At 37.3% G+C, this 10,336-nt stretch overlaps 1 protein-coding gene and 1 pseudogene across 9 annotated transcripts in view; one reads left to right on the top strand and one right to left on the bottom strand.

The window, feature by feature from the left end:
- The window catches only part of TMEM116 (transmembrane protein 116), a 238,315-nt gene that overhangs the window by 125,875 nt on the left and 102,104 nt on the right, over positions 1-10,336 (top strand). The window contains exon 11 of one of the 8 annotated variants that reach the window (XM_082353706.1): positions 2-1,089. The exons of the other annotated variants lie outside the window; for them this stretch is intronic. Coding sequence (XP_082209832.1) covers positions 2-16 — 15 coding nt within the window. The 3' untranslated portion in view covers positions 17-1,089. Of the gene's footprint in view, position 1; positions 1,090-10,336 lie in introns of those variants that run through there. 8 annotated transcript variants of the gene reach the window in all.
- Positions 1-10,336, bottom strand: part of LOC309610613 (disintegrin and metalloproteinase domain-containing protein 1a pseudogene) — a 152,972-nt pseudogene that overhangs the window by 120,980 nt on the left and 21,656 nt on the right. The gene's annotated exons all lie outside the window — the stretch shown is intronic.

Genomic DNA, 10,336 nt, shown 5'->3' with positions numbered 1-10,336 from the left:
GAAAACACTTCAGTGAGATTTTGGTCCACACCCACCCCAAATGATGAATTCTACTCAAGAATGAAATTTGAGCCCATTGCTAACATTATGCTCAGTGGTGAAAAGCTGAAAGCTTTTCCTCTAAGATCAGGAACAGCACAAGGATGCCCACTTTCACCACTTTTATTCAAGATAGTATTAAAAGTCATAGGCAGAGCAGTTAGGCAAGAAAAAGAAATAAAAGCATCCAAATCAAAAAGGAAGAAGTAAAACTCACTACTTGCAGATGACATTTTTTAAAAATTATTTATTTATTTATTTATTTATGGCTGTGTTGGGTCCTCGTTTCTGTGTGAGGGCTTTCTCCAGTTGCAGCAAGTGGGGGCCACTCTTCATCGCGGTGCACAGGCCTCTCACTATCGTGGCCTCTCTTGTTGCGGAGCACAGGCTCCAGACGTGCAGGCTCAGCAATTGTGGCTCACGGGCCTAGTTGCTCCGCGGCATGTGGGATCTTCCCAGACCAGGGCTCGAACCCGTGTCCCCTGCATTGGCAGGCAGATTCTCAACCACTGCGCCACCAGGGAAGCCCCCAGATGACATATTATATATAAAAAGCCCTAAAGACTCAACCAAAATACTGTTAGAACTAATAAATGAATTCAATAAAGTTATAAGATGCAAAATCAATATACAAAAATTAGTTGTGTTTCTATACACTAATAACAAACTATCAAAGAGAGAAATTAAGAAAACAATCCCATTTATAATTGCATCAAAAAGAATAAAATACTTGGAATGAAGTTAACCAAGGAGGTGAAAGACCTATACACTGAAAACTATAAGACATTGATGAAGGAAATTGAAGAAGATGCAAATAATAGAAAAATATTCTGTGTTTATGAGTTGGAAGAATTAATATTGTTAAAATGTCCATAATACCCAAAGCAATCTGTAGACTCAGTGCAATCACTATCAAAATTCCAGTGACATTTACCACAGAAATAGAACAAACAATCCTAAAATTTCTTTGGAACTATGAAAGACCCCAGATAGCCAAAGCAGTCTTGATAAAAAAGAACAAAGCTGGAAGCATAATGCTTCCTGATTTCAAACTATATTACAAAGCTATAGTAATCAAAACACTATGGTATTGGCATAAAAACAGACACATAGATCAGTGGAACAGAATAGAAAGCTCAGAAATAAACTCATACATATATAGTCAATTACTTTACAACAAAGAAGCCAAGAATATACAGTGAGGAAAGAACAGTCTCTTCAATAAAGGGGAAAACTGAACAACCACATGCATAAAATGAAACTGCATCACTATCTTATACCATATACAAAAATTAACTCAAAATGGGTTAAAGATGTGAAAATAAGATCTGAAACCATAAAACTCCTAGGAAAAAAACATAGGCAGTAAGCTCCTTGACACTGGCCTTGACAATGGCTTTTTGGATTTGACACCAAAAGCCAAGGCAACAAATGCAAAAACAAGTGGAACTAGGGACTTCCCTGGTGGTCCAGTGGTTAAGACTCCATGCTCCTAATGCAGGGGGCCTGGGTTTGATCCCTGGTCAGGGAACTAGATCCCACATGCCGCAACTAAGAGCTTGCATGCTGCAACTAAAGATCCTGCATGCCGCAAGGAAGATCCCGCACGTGGCAATGAAGATCCCACATGCTGCAACTAAGACTCGGCGCAGCCAAATAAATAAATAAATATTAAAAAAGGAAAGAAAAAACAAGTGGAACCACATCAAACTAAAAGGCTTCTTTCTGCACAGCAAAGGAAATCATCAACAAAATGAAAAGTCAACGTATCGAATGGGAGAAAATATTTGCAAATCATATATCTGATATGGGGTTAATATCCAAATATAAAAGGAACTTATACAACTCAATAGCAAAAAAAAAAGTCTAATTTAAAAATGGACAGAGGATCTGAATAGACATTTTTCCAAAGAAGACATAAAGATGGCCAACAGGTCCATGAAAAGGTGCTCAACATCACTAATCACCTGGGAAATGCAAATCAAACCACAGTGAGATATCACCTTATACCTGTTATCAAAACGACAAGAAACAAGTTTTGGCAAGAATGTGGAGAAAAGGGAACTCTGGTGCACTCTTGGTGGGAATGTAAACTGGTACAGCCACTATGGAAAACAATATGGAGGTCCCTTAAAAAATTAAAAATAGAACTACCGTATGATCCAGCAATCGACTTCTGGGCATTTATCCAAAGGAAACAAAAACACCAACTAAAAAAGATATCTGCACCACCATGTTCCTTGCAGCATTATTTACAATTGCCAAGACATAGAAGAAACTTAGGTGTCTATCAATGGAGGAATGAATTAAGAAAATGTTATACACACACATGCACAATATTATTCAGCCATAAAAAAGAAGGAAATCTTGCCATTTGTGACAATATGGATGGACCTTGAAGGCATTATGTTAAGTGAAATAAGTCACACAGAGAAAGAAAATACCTTATGATCTCACTTATATGTGGAATCTAAAAGAAACAGAAAAACAAAAGGTTGAACTCATAGGTACAGAGAACAAGTCAGTGGTTGCCAGAGGCAGGGTGTGGGGCATTGGTGAAATGGGTGAAGAAGACCAAAAGGTACAAACTTCCAGTTAAAAATAAGTAAGTCCTGGGAATATAATATACAGCATGGTGACTATGATTCATACTACTGTATTGTATATTTGAAGGTTGCTAAGAGAGTAGATCTTAAAAGTTCTCAACCTAAGAAAAAAAATTTTTGTAATTATGTGTGAATGTTAACTAGATTTATTGTGATCACTTTACAATATATACAAATATGAATCATTATGTTGTACATCTGAAACTAATATAATATGTCAATTATATCTCAAAAATAAAAATTAGAAAAAAGAGCAAGCTTATAAAAGATTGAAGTTTGGACTTAAAAAAGCTAAATTTTTGTCAAACTAATTTAATGCTTTGTGTTCACTGTGGGCATGATTACATCCATGTGAAGTTATGGTAATGTGATCTGAATTTTCAGTAAATTATTTTTAAAAAATTTTCCCCCTCATTGGGCCCCAGAAACTGGAGTGGAGTCTGATTCCAGGCTATGAGGATATTCCTAAAAGCCCTCCTACAGGAATTAAGAAAGGATGTCAGATCAGGTCCAAGGAGAGAGATGGCCTATCCAAGTCCCCAAGCAGGGCATGACCCCTGGACTCCAAAAGCATAATACCTTCAGCATACAAATGTGTTTTCTTTTCCACGTAATTTCCCTTTGTTTCCTCCAAATCTGGATAAAAATCTAGAGCCTGGACTTGGCTGTACTTCCAGGAACTAAGGGAAAGACCTGGGTCTCTGTTGGCCTGAGGCAGCACAGAAAGGACAATAGCTGCCCAGGAAAGGCAGGTAAAGGATGGCAATAAATCACCGTCAGAGTTCTCAGGGGAGCAGCTGTCTGGGTCATCAGTGACTACCGGCACAGATTATCAGAATGTGTAAACAGCCCTCGTAATTCCCCAAATATAATGAGGACAGGAATCAGACGAAGTGGTATACTCCCTAGAGGTAGTCATACACAGTGCAGAATGAACTATTGTCACCCGAGCGTTACGGGAAACTCTTATTATCCTTGTACACCCCAAGTTATAAGTTACCTGGTCACTCCTGCCCACATTAAAGCTGACCCCTCCCCTACCATAGACTATCCTTCATTGGAGTTTGGGGTTTTATAAACTTTTTATGACTTACTTGACAGTTTATAAGTATTTAGCTGTATTGAATCTGAGCAAGATTTTGGTTGTGCTAGGGAGTGGCAAGAGGCATCCTGCCCCAGGAATGAATTTGGCCCTATATTTTAAGGTTATCTCTAGTTAAAACTTTCACTTGGTAAACATTTATTAAGCATCTACAATATGCTGGGCCCACAGCACTGAATAAGATGGCAATCTGCAACACCATAATGTCAGGATATAATAGGAGGAAAGACATTTTCATCAGTAATGACTATACAATTTGTGGACTCATAGTAGAAGTCAATTAAGGATATATTGAGTGTTTTCCCTGTCACTTTTTACTGAAGGAAAAGGCTCACGAGGTAGTAGAAATTGTAGATTGAGTCATACTTTGGAAGAGATGCCGGTACCACCACTTACTGGCTCCAGAGAAAATTCTCTTTGGTCTGTTTCCTCATGAAAGATGGAGGTTTCATAGGGTGGTTGGGAGGATTAAATTAAGACAGTGAATGTAAAGTGTTTAACACAGTTCCTGGCACAGAATGAATAACGTTAATATTATACTATTTTTAAAAATATCTTTATTGGAGTATAATTGCTTTACAATGCTGTGTTAGTTTCTGCTGTATAAAATCAGCTATATGTATACATATATCCCCATATCCCCTCCCTCTTGCATCTCTCTCCCACCCTCCCTATCCCAACCCTCTAGGTGGTCACAAAGCACTGAGCTGATCTCCCTGTGCTATGTAGCTGCTTCCCACTAGGTATCTATTTTACATTTGGTAGTGTATATATGTCAATGCCACTCTCTCACTTTGTCCCAGCTTACCCTTCCCCACTCTCCGTGTCCTCAAGTCCATTCTCTATGTCTGTGTCTTTGTTCCTGTCCTGCCCCTAGGTTCGTCAGAACCAATTTTTTTTTTTATATTCTATATATATGTGTTAGCACACGGTATTTGTTTTTCTCTTTCTGACTTACTTCACTCTGTATGACAGACTCTAGGTCCATCCACCTCACTACAAATAACTCAATTTCGTTTCTTTTTATGGCTGAGTAATATTCCATTGTATATATGTGCCACATCTTCTTTATCCATTCATCTGTCGATGGACATTTAGGTTGCTTCCATGTCCTGGCTATTGTAAATAGTGCTGCAATGAACATTGTGGTACATGACTCTCTTAGAATTATGGTTTTCTTAGGGTATATGCCCAGTAGTGGGATTGCTGGGTCATGTGGTAGTTCTATTTCTGGTTTTTTAAGGAACCTCCATACTGTTCTCCATAGTGGCTGTATCAATTTACATTCCCACCAACAGTGCAAGAGGGTTCCCTTTTCTTCACACCATCTCCAGCATTTATTGTTTGTAGATATTTTGATGATGGCCAATCTGACCAGTGTGAGGTGATACCCCATTGTAATTTTGATTTGCATTTCTCTAATGATTAGTGATGTTGAGCATCTTTTCATGTGTTTGTTGGCAATCTGTATATCTTCTTTGGAGAAATGTCTGTTTAGGTCTTCTGCACATTTTTGGGTTGGGTTGTTTGTTTTTTTGATATTGAGCTGCATGAGCTGCTTGTATATTTTGGAGATTAATCCTTTGTCAGTTGCTTCGTTTGCAAATATTTTCTCCCATTCTGAGGGTTGTCTTTTCATCTTGTTTATGGTTTCCTTTGCTGTGCAAAAGCTTTTAAGTTTCAATAGGTCCCATTTGTTTATTTTTGTTTTTATTTCCATTTCTCTAGGAGATGGGTCAAAAAGGATCTTGCTGTGATTTATGTCATTGAGTGTTCTGCCTGTGTTTTCTTCTAAGAGTTTGATGGCGTCTGGCCTTACATTTAGGTCTTTAATCCATTTTGAGTTTATTTTTGTATATGGTGTTAAGAAGTGTTCTAATTTCATTCTTTTACATGTAGCTGTCCGTTTTTCCCAGAACCACTTATTGAAGAGGCTGTCTTTTCTCCACTGTATACTCTTGCCTCCTTTATCAAAGATAAGGTGACCATATGTGCATGGGTTTAACTCTGGGCTTTCTATCCTGTTCCATTGATCTATATTTCTGTTTTTGTGCCAGTACCATACTGTCTTGATTACTGTAGCTTTGTAGTATAGTCTGAAGTCTGGGAGCCTGATTCCTACAGCTCCGTTTTTCTTATCTCAAGATTGCTTTGACTATTCAGGGTCTTTTGTGTTTCCATAGAAATTGTGCAATTTTTTGTTCTAGTTCTGTGAAAAATGCCATTGGTAGTTTGATAGGGATTGCATTGAATCTGTAGATTGCTTTGGTTAGTATAGTCATTTTCACAATGTTGATTCTTCCAATCCAAGAACATGGTATATGTCTCCATCTGTTGTTATCATCTTTAATTTCTTTCATCAGTGTCTTATAGTTTTCTGCATACAGGTCTTTTGTCTCCTTAGGGAGATTTATTCCTAGGTATTTTATTCTTTTTGTTGCAGTGGTAAATGGGAGTGTTTCCTTAATTTCTCTTTCAGATTTTTCATCATTAGTGTATAGGAATGCAAGAGATTTCTGTGCATTAATTTTGTATCCTGCTACTTTACCAAATTGATTGATTAGCTCTAGTAGTTTTCTGGTAGCATCTTTAGTATTCTCTATGTATGGTATGATGTCATCTGCAAACAGTGACAGTTTTACTTCTTTTCTGATTTGGATTATTTTTATTTCTTTTTCTTCTCTGATTGCTGTGGATAAAACTTCCAAAACTATGTTGAATAATAGTGGTGAGAGTGGGCAACCTTGTCTTGTTCCTGATCTTAGAGGAAATGGTTTCAGTTTTTCACCATTGAGAACAGTGTTGGCTGTGGGTTTGTCATATGTGGCCTTTATTATGTTGAGATAGGTTCCCTCTATGCTTACTTTCTGGAGAGTTTTTATCATAAATGGGTGTTGAATTTTGTCAAAAGCTTTCTCTGCATCTATTGAGATGATCATATGGTTTTTATTCTTCAATTTGTTAATATGGTTTATCACATTGATTTGCGTATATTGATGAATACTTGCATTCCTGGGATTAAACCCCACTTAATCATGGTGTGTAATCCATTTAATGTGCTGTTGGATTCTGTTTGCTAGTATTTTGTTAAGGGTTTTTGCATCTATGTTCATTGGTGATATTGGCCTGTAGTTTTCTTTTTTTGTGACATCTTTGTCTGGTTTTGGTATCAGGGTGATGGTGGCCTCGTAGAATGAGTTTGGGAGTATTCCTCCCTCTGCTATATTTTGGAAGAGTTTGAGAAGGATGGGTGTTAGCTCTTCTCTAAATGTTTCATAGAATTTTCCTGTGAAGCCATCTGGTCCTCGGCTTTTGTTTGTTGGAAGATTTAAAATCACAGTTTCAATTTCAGTGCTTGTGATTGATCTGTTTATGTTTTCTGTTTATTCCTGGTTCAGTCTCAGAAGGTTGTGCTTTTCTAATAATTTGTCCATTTCTTTCAGGCTGTACTTTTTATTGGCATAAAGTTGCTTGTAGTAATCTCTCATGATCCTTTGTATTTCTGTAGTGTCAGTTGTTACTTCTCCTTTTTCATTTTTAATTCTATTGATTTGAGTCTTCTCCCTTTTTTTCTTGATGAGTTTGGCTAATGGTTTATCAATTTTGTTTATCTTCTCAAAGAACCAGCTTTTAGTTTTATCGATCTTTGCTATTGTTTCCTTCATTTCTTTTTCATTTATTTCTGCTCTGATCTTTATGATTTCTTTCCTTCTGCTAACTTTGGGGGTTTTTTGTTCTTTCTCTAATTGCTTTAGGTGTAAGGTTAGGTTGTTTATTTGAGATTTGTCTTGTTTCTTGAGGTAGGCTTGTATTGCTATAAATTTCCCTCTTAGAACTGCTTTTGCTGCATCCCATAGATTTTGAGTCATCGTGTTTTCATTGTCATTTGTGTCTAGGTATTTTTTGATTTCCTCTTTGATTTCTTCAGTGATCACTTGGTTATTTAGTAGCATATTGTTTAGCCTCCATGTGTTTGTATTTTTTACAGTTTTTTTCCTGTAATTGATATTTAGTCTCATAACGTTGTGGTCGGAAAAGATACTTGATACGATTTCAGTTTTCTTAAATTTACCAAGGCTTGATTTGTGACCCAAGATATGGTCTATCCAGGAGAATGTTCCATGAGCAGTTGAGAAGAAAGTGTATTCTGTTGTTTTTGGATGAACTGTCCTCTAAATATCAATTAAGTCCATCTTGTTTAATGTGTCATTTAAAGATTGTTTTTCCTAATTTATTTTCATTTTGGATGATCTGTCCATTGGTGAAAGTGGGGTGTTAAAGTCCCCTACTATTATTGTGTTACCCTCAATTTCCCCTTTTATGGCTGTTAGCATTTGCCTTATTTATTGAGGTGCTCCTATACATAGGAGCATAAATATTGGGTTTATGCATAAATATTGGGTTGGGTGCATAAATATTTACAATTGTTATATCTTTTTCTTGGATTGATCCCTTGATCATTATGTAGTGTCCTTCTTTGTCTCTTGTAACAGTCTTTATTTTAAAGTCTGTTTTGTCTGATATGAGAATTGCTACTCCAGCTTTCTTCTGATTTCCATTTGCATGGAATATCTTTTTCCATCCCCTCACTTTCAGTCTGTATGTGTCCCTAGGTCTGAAGTGGGTCTCTTGTAGACAGCATATGTATGGGTCTTGTTTTTATATCCATTCAGCCAGTCTGTCTTTTGGTTGGAGCATTTAATCCATTCACGTTTCAGGTAATTATCGATATGTATGTTCCTATTCCCATTTTCTTAATTGTTTTGGGTTTGTTATTGTAGGTCTTTTCCTTCTCTTGTGTTTCGTACCTAGAGAAGTTTCTTTAGCATTTGTTGTAAAGCTGGTTTGGTGGTGCTGAATTCTCTTAACTTTTCCTTATCTGTAAAGGTTTTAATTTCTCCGTGGAATCTGAATGAGATCCTTGCTGGGTAGAGTAATCTTGATTGTAGGTTTTTCCCTTTCATCACTGTAAATATGTCCTGCCACTCCCTTCTGGCTTGTAGAGTTTCTGCTGAAAAATCAGCTGTTAACCTTATGGGGATTCCCTTGTATGTTATTTGTTGCTCTTCCCTTGCTGCTTTTAATTTTTCTTTGTATTTAATTTTTGATAGTTTGATTAATATGTGTCTCGGCGTGTTTCTCTTTGGGTTTATCCAGTATGGTACTCTCTGGTGCTTCCTGGACTTGATTGACTATTTCCTTTCCCATGTTAGGGAAGTTTTCAACTAATCTCTTCAAATATTTTCTCAGTCCCTTTCTTTTTCTCTTCTTCTTCTGGAACCCCTATAATTCAAATGTTGGTTCATTTGCTGTTGTCCCAGAGGTCTCTGAGACTGTCCTCAATTCTTTTCATTCTTTTTTCTTTATTCTGGTCCCTGGTAGTTATTTCCACCATTTTATCTTCCAGCTCATTTATCCATTCTTCTGCCTCAGTTATTCTGTTATTGATTCCTTCTAGAGTATTTTTTTTTAATTTATTTATTTATTTTTGGCTGCGTTGGGACTTCGTTGTGGTGCGCAGGCTTCTCTTTGCGGTGGCTTCTCTTGTTGCGGCGCACGGATTCTAGGAGCGTGAGCTTCAGTAGTTGTGGCACGTGGGCTCAGTAGTTGTGGCTCACGGGCTCTAGCAGACAGGCTCAGTAGTTGTGGTGCACGGGCTTAGCTGCTCCACGGTATGTGGGATCTTCCTGGACCAGGGCTCGAACCCCTGTCCCCTGCATTGGCAGGCGGATTCCTAACCACTGTGCCACCAGGGAAGCCCCCTTCTGGAGTATTTTTAATTTCAGTAATTGTGTTTTTCATCACTGTTTGTTTGCTCTTTAGTTCTTCTAGATCCTTGTTAAATGTTTCTTGTATTTTCTCCATTCTGTTTCCGAGATTTTGGATCATCTTTACTATCATTACCCTGAATTCCTTTTCAGGTAGGTTGCCTATTTTGTCTTCATTTATTTGGTCTTGTAGGTTTTTACCTTGCTACTTCATCTGTAACATATTTTTTTGTCGTTTCTTTTTTTTTTTTTAATGGGTGGTGCTGTATTCCTATCTTACTGGTTGTTTGGCCTGAGACATCCAGCACTGGAGTTTGCAGGCAGTTAGATAGAGCTGGGTCTTGGTGCTGAGATGAGGACCTCTGGGAGGCCTCACTCCGATTGATATTCCCTGGGGTCTGAGGTTCTCTGTTAGTCCCGCAGTTTGGATTCGGAGCTCCCACCACAGGAGCTTGGGTCCGATCTCCGGCCTGGGAACCAAGATCCCACAAGCTTCACGGCGCAGTAAAAAAAAAAAAAAAAAAGGAAGAAAGAAAAAAAGGAGCAGTACAATATCAAAGAATAAAAAACAAAATAAAATTAGATAAAAAATATATTAAAAAAAATAAAACTATAATTGAAACAACTGCAATAAGGTAAAATAAAACCACAGCAGAAAAAAGAAAAGAAAAGGGGGGGGGCAAGAAGCCAAGAGGAGAAATCACTAACAAAGTATAAAGAATAAAATGAAATTAGAAAAATAAAAGATTGGGAAAAATAAAAATATACAAGAATCAACAACAATGAATCAACCAGGTAAAACAGAACCCGATCTAAGAGAG

Source organism: Balaenoptera borealis (assembly GCF_965194805.1).
Source record: "Balaenoptera borealis genome assembly, chromosome: 14".
Taxonomy (NCBI): domain Eukaryota; kingdom Metazoa; phylum Chordata; class Mammalia; order Artiodactyla; family Balaenopteridae; genus Balaenoptera; species Balaenoptera borealis.
This window is presented reverse-complemented; position numbering and strand designations above follow the sequence as displayed.